Source organism: Pantherophis guttatus, chromosome 2, assembly GCF_059756535.1.
Source record: "Pantherophis guttatus breed Tessera chromosome 2, ASM5975653v1, whole genome shotgun sequence".
In the NCBI taxonomy this organism is placed as follows: Eukaryota; Metazoa; Chordata; class Lepidosauria; order Squamata; family Colubridae; genus Pantherophis; species Pantherophis guttatus.
In genome coordinates this window covers 249,801,703-249,823,378 of record NC_142064.1, presented here as the reverse complement: position 1 = coordinate 249,823,378, position 21,676 = coordinate 249,801,703, and the positions used below count along the sequence as shown (strand labels likewise).

Below are 21,676 nucleotides of genomic sequence, written 5' to 3'. Positions count from 1 at the left end.
GCACATTGCTTCTAACACTGAAACAGAGAGTTTTTGTCTTTTAAAATCTATTATAAAATTGTTATAAAAATATAAAGGAAAATGTTTCTATAGAATGATCACATGCTTTGACTCTCTGGAGCCAACTTGATGTATCATGTTCCACTTTGTATATTTATCCATAAATTGAAAAGCAGGGTGGCATAAATTGGTTGGCATGACGAGAGTCATATTTGACTTTTAAGTGATGTGTTGGGGGACCCGGTCCAAAAGGTAAGTAAGGGCAAAACAAAAACTGGATTTCATGAATGTGTACTTTGGATTTCATTCAAAAAGGTGCTTTAAAATATGTAGGTACCTAAATATAACAGCTGTCTGCAATTCTTTAGAACATGTTTTATTGCCCTCAGAGGCACCTTTTGGAATTAAATTCAAAGTACTGTATAGGCTTATTAAATACAGCTAGTATGATTGTTCCCACACATTTAACAGTGCCACATAGGTATCTCGTAAAATTTTTAGTTCAGCAGGGAGTTTTTAAAGGGCTCTGCTTAAAGATATTGAGAGGTGAAAATTTGAGGCAAGAACTTCAAAGAAAACCAAACCAACGAGAAATAAGCATGTTCAAGAGCCCCAAAATATTGGCTTAAATATTATTGGGGGAAGAGAAGAAGAAGCAGAGCTGAGAGTATATTACAGGTGGTTCTCATTTACAAGAACTGGCAACTTTGAAGGCAGAATGATTGTAAAGTAAATTGTCATGTGACCATTACCAATTACCTACAGTTGTTAAATGCAAAGTCACGTGACTGTGAATTGTGACTTCCTGCCAGTTTCCCCATTGACTTTGTTTGTCAGAATCTGGCTGTGAAGGTTGCAAATAAGCAATCACATGACTGTGGAAGTCTGTGAACATCATATATGTGTGCTGGTTGCCAAGCACCTGAATTACAATCACGTGAGTGTGGGAACACTGCGACAGTCACAAATTTGAGGCCTGGTCATAAGCCTCTTTTTTTTCAACACTGTCTTAACTGTGAAAGGTCTCTGAACGGGTAGTCAGTAAGCGAGGAGTACTTGTATTTTGTTGTCGGTTTCATTTATTGTCCCAATAATGTGTAAATGGATCCTGTAAACAAAATCTCTGGCAGCCACTGTGTGGGAAATCCCCAAGCTGAAATGACAGCTTTGGTTGTTGGCAAGGATTATCCATTCTTTATAGAAAACTGATATTTGTTGTCTCTATGAATTTTGTGACTGAGATCAGACGCTATCCAGTTTGTATTCTCAAACCATTATGCAGCACCATCTCTGAGATACAGTGATAAAAATATTGCAGTTGAGTTTCAGCTGCCTGAAAGAGAAAAGGCCTCTCCCCACCTCATCTCACAGTTATATCACTGGAGCGCTCATCGGAGAAATTGCAATACAAGTTTTGCCTGGCCATATCTCCTCTCTTAGACAACGCAGCAAACCCTCAGTCAGTGCATAAAACCCCAAGAGAATCTTCCTCCCCTTCATTTTCTGCAGATTTCCTTCTCTTCCATTTTGAAAAGCGCTGCTCCCTTTTTCCATGGTTCACATAACATTTACTACGCTCAAGATATTTTTAACCTGCTGTTTGAAGAGCTCCTGCCCTTAAGGAGAACCTGTGGTTTGCGATTAGTGTGTAGTTCTAGCACGTCCTTGTCTTTTGTGGGCCCCTTTGGCTCATGTGAAGAGGGCACAGTGGCTCAGTGGTTAAAGAAGCTGAGTTTGCCTGCTGCAAAGCTGGCAGCCTGGGTTTGAGACCTGCCTACCTAGCAGTTCGAAAACATGCAAATGTGAATAGATAAATAGGTACCACTTCAGTGATAAGGCAACAGCGTGTTGAATGCCTCAGCATATAATCATGCTGGCCACATGACCATGGAAGTGTCTTTGGACCATGCTGACTCCTTCTGCTAAGAAACAGAGATGAGCATCACCCTCTAAAGCCAGGCAGGACTGAAAGGGTTAACTTTTACCTTTTTGACCTATGTATACTTCTCCCAGAATTATCCTTTAACCCCCTAGAACTGCATCCGTCAGGTTCCAAAAACCAAGAAAGACATGTAGAATTACTTCAGAGAGGTTTCCTTTATTGTTCCTCCCCTATAGACAGAATCTTGCCAAACCATTTGCAGCACAGAATATATACTCTGAGATTGTACTCAAGAGGACTTATTCCCAAGAGGAGCTTTACTACCTCTTGGAAATGCAGCCCCTCCCTCCTGGGAATCCAGACTACATTCCACCACAATCCCCCAATCGGTACCCTCCAACTATATGGAAATAACGATGCCCAGTATTCTTGAGAATAGCCACTTCTGGACAAAACCAGGTTGGGGACGCTCTCTAGAAATTTGTCTTTATGGTTTGCTAATAGGTGTGACTTAAACCATAATTAGTTTGGGAAGGGACATAGCCTAATACTGCCACCCTTCAGTTGACTCAGGCAATTTCTAGGTAATTTCTAATTCTGTTCTGTAGCTTTGGGTTCTTGTTTTTTTCTTTGACTGAACAGCTGCATTGAAAGGATATTTCACTGTTTAGAGCCGTCCAGGTACTCGCCAGTAAGCCCGTGTGCTGTATTATTGGTTCCTCTCCAGGCCTGGCTGTTTCCTGCAGACTCCCCTGCCTCTTCTGCAGAGATGGAAAGGCTGTGGCAAGTTTGCAAAGGCTGTGTTGCTGTTCCAGAGCTGGGCCTTTACTTCCTGCAGCTCCCAAATTCTTCTACCGCAAAGCAGTCAACACTTGCCCGGCTCAGGTATTTTGTGAATTTTTTAAGTGCTCATAGCAGAGCACATTCTTCTTGCCTAGGAAGATTTCCTGATTAATCCTGCATGTCAAATAATGTTGGCCTCTCTGTGTTTCCTCCCATATCCCCGCCTATCAAGAGAATGGCCCAAACCTATTTCCGGCTACAGCCTCTTGCAAAGATGTCACCCCATCCCCCCCAACGGACCTGTTTCCTTCTCCCCATCCCGTAACCGTTCGTCCTTTCTCCACCCATATGCCTAGGATCAGCAGCAGCTGCCACCTCTTGTTCCGGCTTTTGACAACCAGATGTCTGTCTTGCCTCCTGTGGGGGGGAAAGATTCTGAATCCGCATTGACTAATTCTACCCGAGCGGCTGACTCTGTGTCTTCATTCTGATAAAACAGGGAGGAATTGCTCCGTGTGAGTTGCTCTTAGGAATTCACCTTGCTTGGCCGAGCCAATTTTTTTAAAAATTTTGTTTTTAGTGATTAAAGTTTTTTTCGAGTTGGTGCTGGGAATCTGAAAAAATAAGTGTCATTCAGAAAGGGGAATTTGATTCCTGCTGTGGCTCTCTTCGGGAGCTTTTTTTTCCTGTGATTGGAGGATGTTCTGAAGTTCTCGCTCACTTGTCCTGGAAAATAAAGAGGGTTTTTTGGTGACCCCCTTCCTCTTTGACACAAAAGAAGGGAAATGACTGGAAACCGTGGGAAATTATTATGGGGAATAATAAGACTGAATTCGTCAAAAGCAAAGAGACATCTGGGCCATTGAAGCAAAGAAGAGGGGAAAACAGCATTTGAGATTCAGCTACAGGCTGTGCTTGCAACAGAGGAACCAACTCAGAAAATAATACTTCATTCTTCTAGAAAACAGTTTCTAACATTATTTTAATGAATAGTTTATGCAGTTTTATAGCAGTGGTGGTGGGTTTGGTGCTTCTAAGTGTTGTATTGGGAGGAGAAAATTATTTTGAACATCCTGCTCCAACAGTGTGCATATTTCACAATAACTCTTTGGTGCCACCCAACTTATGTGCCAACATAATCACTGCCCATATGTGCCTATGTATCTGTGTGCAGGGCAGCCAACTCAACCCTCCATCTTGCCAAAATACATCTTTCTAAATGTTTTTTTCCATGGCCCTGCTTTTCCTCACCCTCCTTCTGCACAAGCCTGTGTTTTCCTGCTCTACTCAATATTCACCTTCTATCTTACTTCCTTCAAATCCACTACACACAAACATAGCTCAGCCATTTGGCTCCTCTATAACAATCTGATATTCACTAAGAAAATGGGCATCTGCAGGGAAGGCCAGTGAAGAGTGGGAAACAATTGGAAACCCATGTTGGCTGTGGAATTCTGGGAGTTGAAGCCCACAGATCTTTAAGCCAGCAAGGTTGAGGAACACTGCTTTAGAGGGATGACATCGGCAATATATGTCCTGGAAAATCATCTACGGGACTTAAAAGGTGGAAAGATGGCTTTCCATCTCCAATGGTCCCTGTGCCTGCCTTAACTCTGTTCAAGAGTACAACCTGCTTCAATTTGATTACTTCTGATAGGCAAGGTTGTGAGAGGCTTCTGTGGTGATGCCGAAAAGATGATAGGGAGTATGTGGAGGCATGTCCGCAGCACTTCTCTGGGATTCAGGGAAGTAGCCATGCCCGTTTCCAGAATACTGGGGAAAGACGTGGCTGCTTTAATGAGTTGTAGCCAAATGCAGTGGATGAAATTTGTAACATTGTACAACCTATTGATCCTGATAGGACATGCCATTTGGCCACAGCAGCACATTACCTTGAATTCTGTTTTGGGGTATTATAATCTAGGATGGGAAAGTTTGGAATTGTCTTGAATTGCTTCAGCTTGTCACTCAGGTGACAATGCAAGCAATTGGAGTGTTCTTAAATGTTTAGCTGCAGAAAGACGTTGAGGCATGGGATGACTCATAGATCTGGGGTATGCTAAAAATGTTTCAATACTCACTTTATTATAAATAAGCATGCTTTTTACTAGGTGTCCCATAGTTTCAGTTCAGGATATGCTCCCACAAATGGAAATGCTCCATGAAAGAGAAAAAAACTGGCCCACCAAAAATGACTGGATTATAAATACCAACTTTCCATTGTTCATACTGACTGGGAATGAGATCAGAGTACAACAGCCCCTGACAGCCCCCACTTTCTTCACTTTTGTTCTTCCTGCTGCCTTCCATATTTTGAGGCACAATCTAGGTTAATTCTTATCTAGAAAGCTCTAAATCAATAATGAAACTCCACGCTGTCCATGAAACTGTATGTTCCTGTGCCACAGCATATTCTTTTCCTTGATGTTTCCTCCATCTACATGTATTTCTCCTTCAAAATTATTCCAACATTACTAGAACTTTCTAAAATGGTTCTTCCCAACCTCACTTTGCATTTTGTAAATTACTTCAGAGCTTTCTCAGCTTCTTCAGAGATCAATGCCCTTAACAGCAATTCAAACTCATTACTTTGGGGACTTTTTCCTGTTTCTATAGTTGCTTTGTTTTCATATTATTGTATTTAGTCGTTATCAAAATTGTAGTAAATGTGAAAAATTCTGTTTACACTGGACGTTTGAGCATAGAAGAAAAATAATTGGAAGTTTGCTTTCCTTTTAAGCCACTAGCTAATTTTTATTTTTTGGTGGTGGGTGTATTATTTGACTGACTAGTTTTGGAGGTCCCATTTCCTATTTAGAATTTGGTTAATAGGACCTTTTGACCTTTGTCAAAAGGTCCTATAATTAAGCAAAGTATGGTTAAATTTTAATGCAAAGCATGTGAAGATGGAATTTTGAGGGTTTTTCCCCTTTGGATTTTTTTTAAAAAAATTCATAACTAGAGCATATTCAGCTCCACCTTTTATTGTTTTTGCATGGAAAACATTATTTGGAGTGGAGGTAGTCATAACCTACTCTGTCCTCTTGGACTAGGGCTGTAACTGTATTTGTATTGGGTCTTCCAAGGCCTTTCTCAGAGATTAAATTCATCTCTTGAGTGAAGGAAACCAATTGATCATAATGGAGTACACATTTTATTTTCAAAAAGTTCCAGAACCCATTCAGTCTATAAAATGTCCTTAGATGGCACTTGTATAGTCTTCTGCTTGTGATCTTGGTGAGATATTAAGAGCCACAATGTTTAATCATGGCTTTGGTGATTCCTAAACTTAGGTTTCCAAGCACTGTAGGACTGAATCTCTCATCAACTTAAGATCCAGGGTTAGAAATCACTAGATCAGATGGACTAATTTATTCTGGCACAAGACTGCTTCTTAAATAAATGAGCTTGAAGTTCCCACATATTCTAGCATGCTATTTCCGTATAAATATATTTCAAATATATGTATTTCCTACTAGCCCTGGCACCATACATAAAAGGAGCCTGTGTCGTGAAGTGGGTAATTCCTCTCTCTCCCCCAACTCTGCTAAATTTCAGTGTTTCAGATTTCCATTAATATGCATAAAATATTTTTCTTAAAATGGGAAAGAATGCAATAGGATACCAAAAATTTTATATATTTATAAATTTTATTACAATCCATAAAAGTATGTATTTTAGGTAGTCAAGTATATCTTCCTTATTTTACTATTAACATATTTACACTGAGGTCTTGTAACAGCGTGGTTTGTAAATTCTTTGTAAAACAATAAATGTTACTTTTATAATCTACTAGTCTAATCCTTGGAGAACTGTTTTAATATTTAAAGCAGACAAGTCAAAATCTTTTTCAGTGCTATGAAAAAGAAGAAAATGGGATAATCATTTATATGAAGTAACAGAAGCTGAAGCAAGCATTAGTAATAATGTTTTCTCCATTAGCAGTTCTTACTGCATGTGAGATAGAGCTAGAAATTTCCTTAGAACAGTGATTTCAACCTTTCAACCTTTGGCTCCCAGAATTCTGGGAATTGAAGTCCACGCATCTTAAACTTGCTAAGATACTGCCTTAGAACACAAGTAACTTTTAGATGTCTACCATTCTTTACAGAACTACTCTTACAACTAACAGAACTGCTTCCTCAAACACCTACATTTATGCCAAAATATGGGATCGGGAAGCTGTGCTCTTCTGGATGTTACTGGATTCCAACATTAAGCCAACACATTTAAAGCATAGACATTATATACATTCTAATTCATAATTTAAGCCACTTTCTGGACTGCAGTCGCCAAAACATTACCGTACACGGTCACGTATAAGCCATACTGCAGATAAATTGTCCCTTAAAATTTTTGTATTTTAATTTTCACAATTGGCATGTCTGCACGTGATGTATTTTATCTGCAAGTGGGCTTCTATATTGATATATATGAGATATAAGGGTACTTTAAAAATAATATTACCACATATACTTGCAGAACCCAGCCAAATTTTGGAGCTGTATTTTGGCTCCCAAAATTCTTGGTTTATCCATGAAGTCTCTGCAGGACTCCAAGATCAAGTATTTTAGATCTTCAGCCTAACAAAAGTTGCATATAATTGATATACACTTTTTCCAGATGTTGCAAACACTATAGAGAAGGATAAATTTCAGTTCTTCTTTATTCTCTCTTGTCCATGTAATATAGTTGCATCAGGCCAAAGACTACATATAATTTGCTGCTTCTTGCCCATTTCTGAACACAACTTGTATTCCTTGTTGTAGCAGAAATTTGAAAGTGAATAGGTAGAATTTGGTGTCTGGAATAAACTGTCTACAGATATGGGCAAAGCTTGTGAAAAATATCCAGGTACTGGCTATCTCACTTTAAAAGTCTTTTCACCAACTATTAGCCAAAAATTCGAATTGTTTTTGCAGCGGAAAACTTTTGTAAAGAAAGATAAACCTCTGGCTCTGATAACAGTCTGTGTCCAAAGTCCATACAGGAATCATTTCCAAATTAATCATGCTTCTCCCTTACGAAACAGGGCGAGAAAACTTTCATGTTAGTAGAAGGCAAACTTTCAAATCACAAAGGGCCATTCACATAGAACAATAATGAAAAAGAGCCAGCTGCGAGGGATAGGCACATGTTTGAATATGTGTACTTATTTTCAAGTTATGAGAACTGCAAAACTTAAACGCCTGTAACCAGAAATGATAAGAGGTGAAAAGATGAGGAAGATTAGGTGAAGCGTCTGCTATTTATTAGTTGAAATTTAATAATTAAAAGCCTTGGAAAAAATAAACTGTGTTTTACTGCTCGCGCTCTCCCTTAATTAATATTTACCTTTTGTGTTTAATAATCACATCTAATCCAAGCAACATCAACAGAGCTCACCAGGACAACTTTGAAGTCATTTGTATCCTGAAAACTAATTAAAATGTTCTATAAAATGCTGACATCTTGTATGATTAGACTATTTTCAATGTTATTATTTTTAATCCACAGCACAATAGCAGATGAAAAAGTTACTGTTGCCTGATCTAAGTCACTCTGAGAATATTTAAGAGTGAATTAGATAATGTTTTGACATGAAAACTGAGCTCCATGCAATTGAGAACAAGACATATTTTTCTCTGGAATCAGCAGCAACCGCCTACTGTACTGTATGCCAAAGAAGTAATTTATTGGCAAAATTGTTCTGCAAATTCAGAGCTCTCCTTTGCATTTTTCGATGCAATGCAACTCATTTGATAACTAAAAATAGTTTGGAAAAGAACATTCCCCTAATTTTTCTCTGCCTGGATGCTCAGCTCCTCATCCACCCAGCAGTCCTAAGTCAACATATAATTTGTTGCTTACTGCTTCTTAATATTGAGAAAATATTAAGTACATTTTCTTTCATACATTATCTAGATCAGTGATGGCTAACCTTTTTGTGGTTGTGTGCCTAAAGCACGCACACGCGCAATAGCACACACGCATGCTGGCACCCATAATGCAATGTGCCCCCCTGCGCATACACACACGACCCCCCCCCTTTTGGGCCTAGTAGGCCTCCCTGTTACAGGTGTTATGTCTGCCTTGTATGTAGCTTTATTCCTCTTTAGCATTCATCTCCATTGTTTTGTGATGCATTTCTTGCCTCTCTAGGATTTACCTCTATTTGCTTCTGTGAGGCACTTCCTCTTCCTGTTGTATATAGGTATTTATAAATATATAGGTATTTATACCTATATATTTATAAATATAGGTATTTATATTCTTGATGGCTTGTATAGTGTTTTAACTGCATTTTGATTAAAACTACTTGAAACACCTGCAGCTTCCTGGGACCAAGAATGGGCTGTGGGGAGGGTGCACCCCCCACTCCCGCGCATGTGCGCACCTCCCCCGCATGCACGCGTGTCTCCCGCATCTGCCCTGCCCATCCTAAAAATTAGCTGGCCAGTGGGAGCCACGCATGTGCAGTAGAGCTGAGCTGGGCAAGGGCTCTGCATGCCATAGGTTCGCCATCACAGATCTAGATATTAAGAATGCATAAATCCTAATAATAATAGGGCCTGGGTTGCTGTGACACTACCACACACACGCATAAAGTTTGATGGCTAAAAAAAAACAAAACCCAACCCAGTTCCATGGGTATAGCAGCTTTAAAAAAAATCCCAACCAATCAGAAATGCCTCCTTAATATATCTTCTGTAGCCAGATTATACCAGCTAATTACAAAATAGGTTTTTACTTAGAAATTTCCTTCCTCTCACACTTTCTGATAAATACTTTTTCACTATCAGTCATTTGTACGCCACCCGTTCAAGCAACTCTGGAGGAATATAATATATATCTGAGCCTCTTTCCAGAAGGAGCAGAAGCTTTCTTCCACAAGGACAGGACCTTTTCCTTGTGTGGGCCCAGATTTTAACGGCAACTGCATCCACTTGACTGGGCTGCCAGCAACGAATGAATCCAGACAAACGCTTTGCAGACTTTTTCACTGCTTGCTGCTCATAGGGGGCAGGTTAAGTCCGAGGTTATGAAGTGTCTGGAGGAAAAAAGGAGGAGGGGGGGCCACCAATAGAGTGCGGGAAGAACAGCAACCGTCAGGGAGCAGAAGTTGGTGGAGATGGAGATGAAGCTGCAAGCGAAACATCACTTGTTGCCGTAACCGGAGCTTTTGCATCACATGTTCCTCTAGAACCTATCAAGAGGTTGAGAGAGAAAGAGACGGAATACTATTATAAATAATTCCTATGTCAACCTACTTACAATCGTTATTTTGCAGGTGGTTCTCGACTTGCGACCATAATTGAGTCCAGAATTAATGGTTGTAAGTCACTGCCGTTATTAAGTGGGCTTCCATGTGACTGTACCTGGTTTTTTTTTACAGCGGTTGTTAAGTGAACGTGGTGGTTGTTAAGTGAATATTTTACCCAATGGGTGTTTTTTTTTGCCAGAAAGCAGAAGTAAATGCTGGAAACCAATTTTTAAAAATGTCAAAAATTGTGCTTTTTCAAAAGGCAACTGGACTTTGTTTTTCCTTGAAGATGTTTTGCTTCTCATCCAAGATGCTTCTTCAGTTCTGACTGAAAAACAAAGTCCAGTTGCCTTTTGAAAAAGGACCTTTGGGACAACCATGATCTGGATGACCGAGAATCTCCACAGATGTCAAAAATTGTGGTTATGCGACTGCGGGATGCTGCAAAGGGCCATTAGGTAAGCTGGTTGCCAAACAACCAAAATGCAATCACATGAACGGCGTTTGCAATGTCCCACAGTCATGTGACACTGTTTCATGATGGTTTTGTCCAAAACCAGGACTTACGTCTGGCTTTCGGCAAAACTACCCATAGCAAATCATTGGTTCGCTGAAAGAGCTTGGATTCACTTAACAACCATGTTGATTCGCTTAACCACTACAAAATTTCATAAAATCGGGGCGGTCACATGACTCACCCTTTTTTATGACCATCACATCATACCATCGTAAGGGGCACAGGCTCCATTACAGTCGTATGTCGAGGACTACCTGCATAGAATGCCTCTACAAATCTCAGGCTCCAGGATCAGCTTCCATTTTGCAATTTGGTACCTGTGTCCGAGGCGGAGTCTCCTCGGCAGGCAAGAGAAAAGGTTCTCCAAGAACTGTTCCCACCCGAGAAGAATACACGTGATCGCCTAGCACAGGGCTCAGGATCAGGGTCAGGTGTACCAGCATCTGGTTCCGGAAAGCTGCCACAGAGAACACAAGAGAAGAAGAATGACACCTTGAGCTGGCTATCCCCACTAAGAAACATCAGCTCCAACTCCAATGGTTTCACATGAGCTGCTAATATTTTTTTTTTAAAAAAAAACAGAGTCTACACATGACATCCAAAAATAAGATAAAATAAAAACAATAACGCTTCCTCACTCTCTCCCAATCCTCTGCCCAAAAATATAATCTACACCGGGAGAAAAAAATGGACTCAAAAGGCCAAGGCTTAAGTACATGTTTTTTCCCCCAGCATGCATTTTGCAAAGTGTTTGGAAATAAGTAGGGAAACAACGAAGTGATGGAACATGGAAAAACACAGGAAGAATAAGAGCCAGGTAATTTGGGCTGGAGTTGTAAGAGAAAGGGTGAAGAAAGAGCATTAAAATGAGAGACAGATAATAGAAACTAAGAGGTACAGGAAAAATATAACAGTCAACTTGCCAGGGAAGCCCCATTCTAAATAAATGAGGATACTATCAAGTTCCATTCAGTTTGTGGGAAATCAAGTATAAATAATACCCCGTTTCCCTGAAAATAAGACCTATCCTGAAAATAAGATGTAGCATGTTTTCACGCATGCGTCTAATATAAGCCCTACACCCAAAGTAAGCCCTACTTAAGTGCCTGCACAGCCGTCCGGCTGGCCACCCATTCCGCCTGGTTCCTCGCTGTGCCTTTAACACGAGGTGGGGTGGGGAAGTGGAGCTGCCCCACACGAGCTGACCTCAGGTCCCCTCCAGCCAGGCCATCCACACCCCGATAACTGCCTTGTGGCCATGGCATGTTGCTTGGCTTCCTGCTCCATTGCGGCTGTGAGCAAGCAGAAGTGGGCTGGCAGCCATGCGGGGTACTGCTGGACGGGGCTGCTAGAGCTGCCACCGCCGCGAGGCAAGGCAGGTGTTGGGGCGTGGATGGCCTGGCTACAGGGACCCTGAGTTAAGCCTGTGTGGGGCACATGGTGCAGCTCCACCCCCCAGCTCACGGCGGCAGCACTAGCCCACTGCGCAGCCTCCTGTCCCACAGTGAGCAAGCAGAAGAAGTAAGAAGCAGAAGACATTGGGGGGAAAAAACAAGGCATCCCCTGAAAATAAGCCCTAGTGCTTATTTCGGAGCCCAAAAGAAAATAATCTTATTTTTCGGGAAATACGGTAGTTTCTCTACAACCCATGAGAATCACAACCTGATCCTTACTTGTTTTTAAATGCCAAACTGCATGCTGTAAAGGTTTTAATGCATGCGGTTTGACAAGAAAAATAGATAATAGGTAGTCCTCATTTTACAACCGGCTGTTTAACGACCGTTCAAGATTACAGATGGCCTCAAAAAAGGATGCTTTACAGTCCATAAAGCCCTTCCAGGAGTCATAAAATGTTACTTGTGGTCATGTGACCAATTTCTGATGCTTGGCAACCAGCTCTCATTTACAACCAGTTGCCAAGTACCCTGCAATCATGTGGCCTCGGGAGTCAGGGAAGATTGCAAGCAGAGGGGATGGGGTGAACTGAAATCCTTCTGTGGGCTACAAGGAACTGAGCTGAAATCCGCCAGCCGAAGAATTTCTCTTCCATGCATGGAGGGGAGAGAAAATCCTGAAGATTTCAGCTCTGTTCCTGCAGCCCGTCAAAGGATTTCCCCTCTGTGCACTTAAGGGGAGGGAAAGTCTCTCAGTGGGTTGCAGGAACATTTGTGAGCGAAAGGGCTACATACCAGCAGGATTTCAGCTTCATACAAAGCTGAATTCCTCCCGGCAGGCAGCTCTTTTCTTCCATCTGCTTTACAATGCAGGAGACTGCTTAATGACTGCAATCAGAATGCTGGGATTGCGGTTGGTGAGCAAAGCAGTCATGTGGGCGTGTTGCTTAACAACCGCTTTGCTCAATGACTGAATTTGGGAATTGTGACTGGGAACTGCATCACTAAGCAATGTAGTCATAAGGGACATGGTCATGTGGCTGTGCTAACTTATAACAGCTGTTCCAGCAACTCCTGTTGCTGCCATTAAGTGAAACCTGTATAGTTGCAGCATCCCACAATCATGTCATTGCTATCTGTGACCTCCTGCAAGCTTCTCCACTGACTTTGGTTGTCAGAAGTTGTTGTAAATCAGAGGTCCAGGCTTTTGCTCTGTTCCAAGATGTCTCTCCCGCCTTCATAGAGAATTTTACACAAGCAGATAAAAGACTGGACAGTAACAGTATTCTAATTGGATAGAAAATATTAACCCCCCTCTCAAGATGCCATCCTCTCTAGGTAAAATGATCTCATCCAAATCTGAGCCAAAAATGAAGTAAGCAGGCAAGATTCACGGAGCATGAGCCAGCAGTGTGCTGCTAAAGCCTGGCACCGTGACCTTTGACCTACTGACCTACAAGAAGTCAGCAGGGAAGGTGGCAAATAGCAATCACATGACAATCATCATAATTTCACACTGGTTGCCGAGGTCCCAAATAGCAATCATATGACTGCAGCACAATTACGAGGACTGTTGTTAAGTACCTTTCATTCAGCACCATTATAACTTCTAAATTAGTGGACTTCTAATGTCCACTGAATTAGTGGACATTAAACAAGGACTACCCGTAATCCATTTTTCAGGAGAGTTCAATTGCTCACTTTGGGCTGTTGCCCCTTTAGGCCTCCTCTGCCCTACTGTAACTCACTTGTCACTGGCTGCAGCTGCAACAGGGCGCAGCCCTCCTTTGAGTCTAGCACTTTGTAGTACGACAGTGTCTTTTTTACCTCCTTGGTTTCGAGGCTCTTACGAGAAGGGGAAGCCACTGGCACTACCTGTAATCCAGACAAACATCAGCATTAGCACCTACGGTAGTAAACCACCAGTCAAGCGCAAAGAGTCAAGACCATATGTTAAGCTCCAGCGCAGGAAAGTTATTATTCAAGCCTATACACAAGAATCTAGTCAACTAATGGTCAGCACTAAACTGGTGCTAGGTAAGAGTCAACAGAATTCAGGGGGAGTGGGGCTAGACTTGGATCTTTTGTGGTGATGCAAGGATTCCAAACTAATGATGCGTTTAACTCCACCCTCCCCAGCTCTGCTTGTTCTCCTCCCACATTTAACTAAATCTGTGCCCATGGTAGGAAGTGCAATTCCAGATTGGCAATACTTGGATTTTTCTGAATCTGTTACTCTTCTTGTCCAGAAGACCAGCTACAAGCCTTCCAGAACCACAGTCTAAAGCTCCTCCATCCATGCCCCCTGTCCTTACCACGTCAAAGCCATCAATGTCCACCATCTTGAGGCCTGTATGAATTTCTCCTTCCGTAGCTACTGGAATCCTGGTAGTAACAGCACTGAAAATAATAGGGAAAGTGCATGAAAAAATAAAATATTCCTTTAGGATTATTACTATTCCTAAATATTACTTAACTGATGTTCTCCAGATACTTGGATTGCAAATTTTCCAACTGAGGAAACTAATGATTCCACACTTTCCCATTCATCCCCCAAATGGAAAACAATAGAAAATGTTTTCTCACCAGTAAGTAGCAACTGGCTGTTTTTTCTTCTTATGCTGACTGTAAAAACCTTGGAGATATCGGGTGGTGTTTGGGCAGCTTGACAGCAGAACAAGTCCAGAACCTTCCCTATATAATGCAAAGTTTTAAAAAATATCCATCCATTCTTTAACAGGAGCTATTAATAAATCTCATTGAATGGACAAACCAGGGATTTGTTGGAGACTACACTAGTAATTTATGGTAGTAATGGGATCGGAACTTCGGACATTTTCCATTCTAAAATGCAGCCTGAGTTTACATCACATCATGGCTGGATTAGCCCATAATCCTGGATAATCATATAACTGGCTTGAATATACTAACCAAATCAGACAAACTATAGGTAGTTCTTAACTTATAACCAATTAAGCCCATAATTATGTTGGGATGATCATTAAGCAGGTCACCATGTGACATACACAATTTTATGACTCTTGTTGTGGAAGTCAGTAAGTGAATGCAATGGGCATTAAGCAAATGGATGGTTATTAACTCATTGTTTCTACTGGGCATTTTTTTTTGCTGGAAAACAGAAGTAAACACCAGCTTCCATGCTGGCTGGGAAATTCTGGGAGTTGAAGTCCCCAGGTTTTAAAGTTGCCAAGGTTGGAGACCCAATTAAAGGCATCATATGATGGTCTACGAAGAAGCAACATCGTTTTTAAAATCAAGCAGGCCTGGAGGCTAGATGATGGAAGAGAAGTATTATCCTGATATAACTTTTGTCTATCACTTTTACATTTCTCCCTGGAACTAGGATTCAGCTACCGGTACGTACTTTTCTGGAGCTTTGATCACCTGGAGATTTTGTGGGAGATTTAGATTCTGGCTTAGCTGTGGCAGAACAGATTGCAAAGTCAGTTCTTCTGGCTTTCCTGTTGGAGGAAGAGAGTGCCTATGAATGGCACACATTCCAACCAAATCCCATTTACTTCTAAGAGATCTTTTCCCCTTTTCACTGGAGGTGTTGTCTGCCAGATTAAAATTAATATCAGTTCCCAAATTATTTTAAGAGAACATCTATTATCTTCACAAGTCTCCTAAATTATAGATAGATAGATAGATAGAATTCTTTATTGGTCAAGTGTAATTGGACACACAAGGAATTTGTGTTCGGTGCATATGCTCTCAGTGTGCATAAAAAGAAAAGATACATTCGTCAAGAATCATAAGGTATAACACTTAATGATAGTCATAGGGTACAGATAAGCAATCGAATCATACTAGGAAACAATCAATATAAATCGTAAGGATACAGCAACAAGTTAGTGTCATGCAGTCATAAGTGGGAGGAGATGAGTGATAAGAACGATGAGAAGATTAATAGTAATAGTAATGCAGACTTAGTGAATAGTTTGACAGTGTTGAGAGAAATATTTGTTTAGCAGAGTGATGGCGTTCAGGAAAAAAATGTTCGTGTGTCTAGTTGTTCTGGTGTGCAGTGCTCTATAGCATCGTTTTGAGAGTAGGAGTTGAAACAATTTATGTCCAGGATGTGAGGTGGTCTGTAAATATTTTCACAGCCCTCTTTTTGACTTGTACAGTATACAGGTCCTCAATGGAAGGCAGGTTAGTAGTAATTGTTTTTTCTGCATTTCTAATTATCCTCTGAAGTCTGTGTCTGTCTTGTTGGGTTGCAGAACCAAACCAGACAATTATAGAGGTGCAGATGACAGACTCAATTATTTGGAGAACAGTGCTAACAGAGCCAATATGCAAATACTTTCACTGATTTATAAAAAATGCTTCATCGTTTCATTTATACGAAAAGTATCCAAGGCATCTGTGCCATACCCCATTCAATCACAGGACTGCATACCTGATATAGGGATACCACAAGGTTTGTTAATGGCCACAAGGGTACCTGAAATACAAAATTGACAAGTGGCAATGAGTTCAAAACAATTCCAGAACAGGCTAACAGACTGCTCCATAATTCAAAACAATGCTACGGTGGGATTTTAAAAGTCACAGATAATGGTGGGGATGGCTTTGGGGGAATGGCTATCTTATTACACTTCACAGTTCCCATGTTCATTCCTTTCTTCCCATTTTCTTTTAAATTCAGGGGAAGGAGAGAAAGAATATGCAGACATTTGAAAAATGTACAAAGTGACTCAAGTTGTAATCTACCAGTTTCCCACATAAGTAGTCCTTATTTAACAATCACAAATTGTTTGTTAAGTAGTCACAAATTTCTTGTTAAGCAAAACAATCGCTAAGTGAAACCAGAACTGTGCTAATGATTTTACTTCAATTTTCTCATAAATGCAATGCTTGGTTGTAAAATTACTTTTTCATCACTGTGGTAACTGTGAATGATGCTAAATTAGGACTACCTGTATCAGCAGAAAGGATTCCATTGCAAATGTCTATGAATGACAAAACTAGCACTTAACAATAGCAATAGCATTTAGACTTATATACAGCTTCACAGTGCTTTTCAGCATATTGCCCCCAACAATCTGGGTCCTCATTTTACCAACCTCGGAAGGATGGAAGGCTGAGGCAACCTTGAGCCGGTGAGACTCGAACTGCTGGCAATTGGCAGAATTAACCTACAATACTGCATTCTAACCACTGCGCCACCATGGCTCTTCTATGTTCTTTATGTATATTTCTTTTTTCAACAGTAAAAACCACTTTTGATGTTCCATTACAGAGTTTAGAAACCTGCAAGTCCAAGTGTACATGGAGGTAGTCCTTGATTTATAACCATTTGTTTAGTGACTGTTCAGTTACAATGGCACTGAAAAAGTGACTTAGGACCATTTTTCACACTTATGGCAGTTACAACATGCCCATGGTCATGTGATCAAAATTCAGATGCTTGGCAACTGATTCATATTTATGATGGTGTTCTACCCCAGCTTCGGATTCCCAGAGAATGTGACACACACCAAGCTTCGCAAACACTGTTTAATTCCAAACAAACCTCTTTCAAGAATGCAGGCTTCCCGTGCAAAGGGTCCTTATCAAAGTTATTAAGAACAAAGTCCGACAAAGGTTGGCAACCAGCCCAGAAAACCAGATATGAGAAGTCGCTCGCTCTCCAAGATGCTCTGTAGTAATGAGACATTGTCTCTGGCAAGAAAGCACTAGCTGCGTGCGACTTAAATAGGCTAAGGGAGTGGCCAATTATTCTCAAACCCTACTCTCGAGTAGACCTCCTCCTGAGTAGCCACTCCTGCCTTTTGGCAGCCCAGCGTGCCCAAGCATTGAGGAGAGGCTCCTCCACTTTGCTCTCTCCATTGGAAGGAGCCTCTGGAGGTTCTGAAGGCCCTGGCTGAGTCTCTGCCTCTGGCATCACATCCTCTTCAGCCTCCTTGCTGTCCGACGCGAGCGCTGGCTGCTGGCGCGACACCACACCAGCCTCCTCTTCATTGGGATCAGCCACAATCCGCGCAGGCCGGTGGTTCCAGTGTCTTAGAGGAGTCATGTAATCCCCTTTTGCGAGCTTCTAACAAGCAAAATCAATGGGGAAGCTAGATTCACTTAACAACCGTGTTATTGCTGCGACCGGCAGCATCTGCACGATAGGTGTCGGGGTGTGGGAGGCCTGGCTGCGGTAGTCCTAAGGTAAGCGGGCAAGACATCCCCCCAAAATAAGACCTGGTGCTTATTTTGGGGCCCAAAAGAAAATAAGACCAGGCCTTATTTTTGGGTAAACACAGTAGCTTAACAACTGCAGTGATTCACTTAACAAGTGTGGCAAGAAAGGTCGTAAAATAGGGCAAAGCTCATTTAACAACTGTTTTGCTTAGCAACAGAAATTTTGGGCTCAATTGTGCTCATAAATTGAGGATTACCTGTAAATGAGATTCAACATAGTGAATTATAGTTTGCTCAGCCATTATCATTTACTAAATAAATCACACTGGCTGAGATCACACAGCATAGCAAGCCAACATCAAGCCACATTATGGCTTAGCTCATATCCCTCCAATAGTCTTAAACAGAGCTGTGCTCCACCAAGCAAGAGGAAGCTTCCTAATCAAGTATGGTAGTACATTAAAGGCTCAATAAAACTCCAGTTCCCCTACTGGATCCAAGCAGATGTCTCTGGGAAAAGGAGAAACCCAAAGATGTGAAGGCAAAAGCTTGCAGCTGCTGGGTACTAATTTGGGATATTGCATGAAGGTTCTGTATACTCTTCTGCTTCTTCGAATCTCCTGCCATTCGGTTGATCATCCTTGTCCCAGTAGAAGGATGATCAATCAGGCCTTCCAAATGTTGTTGGGGTCTACTTACCATAAACCCCAGCTGGCACAGTTAACCAAGGATGATAGGAATTTGAATTCAGCAACATCTGCAGGGTTCCCTACCATGAGAATATGAGAGAAGACACATACCATCCGCATGTACTATAGATGTTTTCAGTAGTTTCAACAACGAATCAGGCTCCAGTGACTTTAAGGGTTTCAAGTAGTTTATTTTATTGGGGGGTTTTCCCATTGACTTGTCTACTTTTTTGAGGTTCAGCAAGTGATACCTAAATGAAATGAAAATTGTTTTAAAAAAACCCACTTGTATTCTAAGCCAACTCCTATTTTCATAATAATTCTCTTTTTTCCCAGTAATTTTGTTATAGATGAATACCTTACCACCACTAGATATTCTTGGCAGTTAATGACTGGAATTATGCTCATCAAAAGATTCATAAAACATAATGAGGGGGAAAGCTGTGGAAGTCTAGATGTTGCTGTATAGCAGTGAGTGTTTGGAACTGCAGGGCAGCAACATCCAAACCTCTACTACTTCCTTCATTGTGCATAAGAGATCAAGTGAATAGATAGCAATAGCATTTAGACCAGGGGTGTCAAACTCAATTTCATTGAGGGCCACATCAGGGTTGTGTTTGACCTCAGGGAGCCGGGATGGGCGTAACCAGAATGGGCGTGGCCAGCTCGACATCACTCGTGTCAGGGGCACCTGTGGTGGCCAAGTGCTAAGGCAGGACTTCTCTCAGACCCTCCCTCACTCTCATTATTGGTCTGTTGTGTGGATGTTTGGGTGGTTTAGGGGTGGAGAATTTGTGGTGGGCGGGTATTTGGGGATTGTTGTGTGTGTTGGACCTGGTCTTTGGGTGTTAAGTGAATTTCATTGTATACAGTGTATACACGTACAATGACAGTAAAGTATTATTGTTATTGTTGTTATTATTATATTTATTATATTTATTATATTTATTATATTTATTATTATTATTATTATTATTATTATTATTATTATTATTATATTCTCCTTTCTTCCTTCCCTCTTCCTTCTCTTTTCTGTTTCCTTATTTTTCCTTCCTTGCTCTCTTCCTATCTTCCCATCTTTTTCTTTATCTTTCTTCTTTCCCTTTCTCCTTTCCTGTCCCTTCTTGAATGCTCATTTCCAGGGCAGCCCCGTGGGCCAGATCTAAGCACCCTGCGGGTCAGATCTGCCTTGCGGGCCTTGAGTTTGACACCCCTAACTTATATACCGCTTCACAGGGCTTTTAAGCCCTCTCTAAGCGGTTTACAGAGTTAGCATATTGCCCCCAACAATCTGGGTCCTCATTTTACCAACCTCGGAAGGATGGAAGGCCGAGTCAACCTTGAGTCGGTGAGAATCGAACTGCTGGCAGTCAGCAGTGAATTAGCCTGCAATACTGCATTCTAACCACTGCGCCACCACGGATGACCAGGGAGGAGAGACGTTTTAATGTGAACACAATAAATGAATGAGAACTAGTCTAAAGGATCATTCCATACTAATTTAGAAACAAAGTTAGCATCATTGACTTCGTCCATCTCAAAATTCTCAAGGGGCAACTAGGTGTTTTATATGCAGCATTGCTGAAAACAGAGCTTTCTATACCTGAATGAACCTAATATGAACCTATACCTAAACTGAATGAACAAGTTTTAGAAATATCCATGCTTAGAAGTGGAAGTTTATGTAAATACATATGGATTTGCTATTCTCTCTTCAATTTCAAACCAGGTAATAAGAGTGGGCTGTATATAAATGAAACAGTCACTCTTATTTCAAATTTTCTTAGAAATACATTGAAATACAGCTACAGCCATACTTCCCTTGCTCAATTTCCATCAATTTCATTCATGAATTTATTTGGAGAGGCAGAAAAAAGTAGCTCAAGGTAAATAGCTTCCCATTTATAAACCCGGAGAAAGAAAAAACTATCCTGCACATCAATGTTTCTCAACTTTGGTAGCTTGCAGATCTGTGGACTTCAACTCCCAGAATTCCCTACATAGCTAGCTGGGGAATTGTGGGAACTAAAGTCCACACAAGCTACCAAGTTTGACAAACATCGCTGTAAATATTGAACAAGGTTGGTACAATAAACAATTCCAATCAAAACCCGAAGGATAGCTGGTTTGAATTGTCTCTCAGCTACTTTTTCTCTTATAGGAGAACTTCCAGCCATTTCGGAGGTGTCTGCACACATCCCTCTTTGTGAGAAATGCAGGCAAGGGATGCAAACCACTGAAGAAACATCCAGGTAGTCCTCGCCTTACAACAGTTCATTTAGTGACTGTTCAAAATTGCAGCAGCATTGAAAAAAGTGACTCATGACCATTTTTCACCCTTATGACTGATGTAGCATCCGCATGGTCCCATGAGTTACATTTGGATGCTTGACAACTGACTCACATTTATGACGGTTGCAGTGAACCCAGATTCCCCATTTTGCGACCTTCTGACAAGCAAAGTCAATGGGGAAACCAGATTCATTTAACAACCCCGTTACTAATTCAAGAACTGCAGCGATTCACTTAACGAACGTGGCAAGGGAAGTCGTAAAATGGGGGCAAATCTCACTTAGCAACTGTTTCACTTAGCAACATCAATTTTGGGCTCAATTGTGGTCGTAAATCGAGGACGACCTATACTTTCATCCCTCGCTGCATCTCTTCCCGGCACAAGTCATGCCTGTTGAGCTTCTGCCTGTCACGCACCGCACCGACAGAAGCCCGGGCAGAAGGCGGCGAGCGAGTTAAAGATGCTAATGGCAACTGACCGATGTTTTTCTTACCAAGCCGGCGGGGTGCTGAAATGCGCGCGCAGCCTTCCGCGCGCGCGGACCACGCGGCGGAGGCTAAGCCCGAACATCCCCGAGCGCGCGGCGACTAGCCCGGAAGCATCTGCTGCACGGTAGACAAAACGTGCGACGTCTGCATAATCTATATAAAGAGGCACGGTGCCTGCTGGGAGATGTAGTTTCGTTCAGGAGAGAGAAGCAAAGGAAGCATAGCACC

The 21,676-nt window shown here is 41.5% G+C and overlaps 2 protein-coding genes across 14 annotated transcripts in view; one reads left to right on the top strand and one right to left on the bottom strand.

The window, feature by feature from the left end:
* Positions 1 to 6,457, top strand: part of TTLL3 (tubulin tyrosine ligase like 3) — a 45,001-nt gene extending 38,544 nt beyond the window's left edge. For 8 of the 12 annotated variants that reach the window (XM_087888042.1, XM_087888033.1, XM_087888032.1 and 5 more), the window contains 2 exons: positions 2,610 to 2,767; positions 3,022 to 3,630. In XM_087888042.1, coding sequence (XP_087744168.1) covers positions 2,610 to 2,767; positions 3,022 to 3,156 — 293 coding nt within the window. In that variant the 3' untranslated portion in view covers positions 3,157 to 3,630. Of the gene's footprint in view, positions 1 to 2,553; positions 2,768 to 3,021 lie in introns of all 12 variants that reach the window. The other 4 variants (XM_087888035.1, XM_087888031.1, XM_087888023.1 and 1 more) reach the window with 2 other exon arrangements.
* RPUSD3 (RNA pseudouridine synthase D3) lies at positions 6,288 to 21,664 on the bottom strand. 2 transcript variants are annotated; one of them, XM_034431744.3, is made up of 9 exons: positions 21,454 to 21,664; positions 18,779 to 18,918; positions 16,246 to 16,290; positions 15,205 to 15,301; positions 14,406 to 14,513; positions 14,135 to 14,219; positions 13,568 to 13,694; positions 10,743 to 10,882; positions 6,288 to 9,851 (listed from the first exon to the last, which is right to left on the bottom strand). In XM_034431744.3, exons 1-9 carry the CDS (start codon positions 21,528 to 21,530, stop codon positions 9,645 to 9,647), a joined length of 1,026 nt encoding a protein of 341 aa, XP_034287635.2. In that variant the 5' UTR covers positions 21,531 to 21,664; the 3' UTR covers positions 6,288 to 9,644. The 2 variants fall into 2 exon arrangements, with proteins under 2 accessions (XP_034287635.2, XP_034287636.2); XM_034431745.3 differs by having other exon boundaries at positions 21,439 to 21,563.
* Between the last annotated feature and the right edge of the window lie 12 nt (positions 21,665 to 21,676).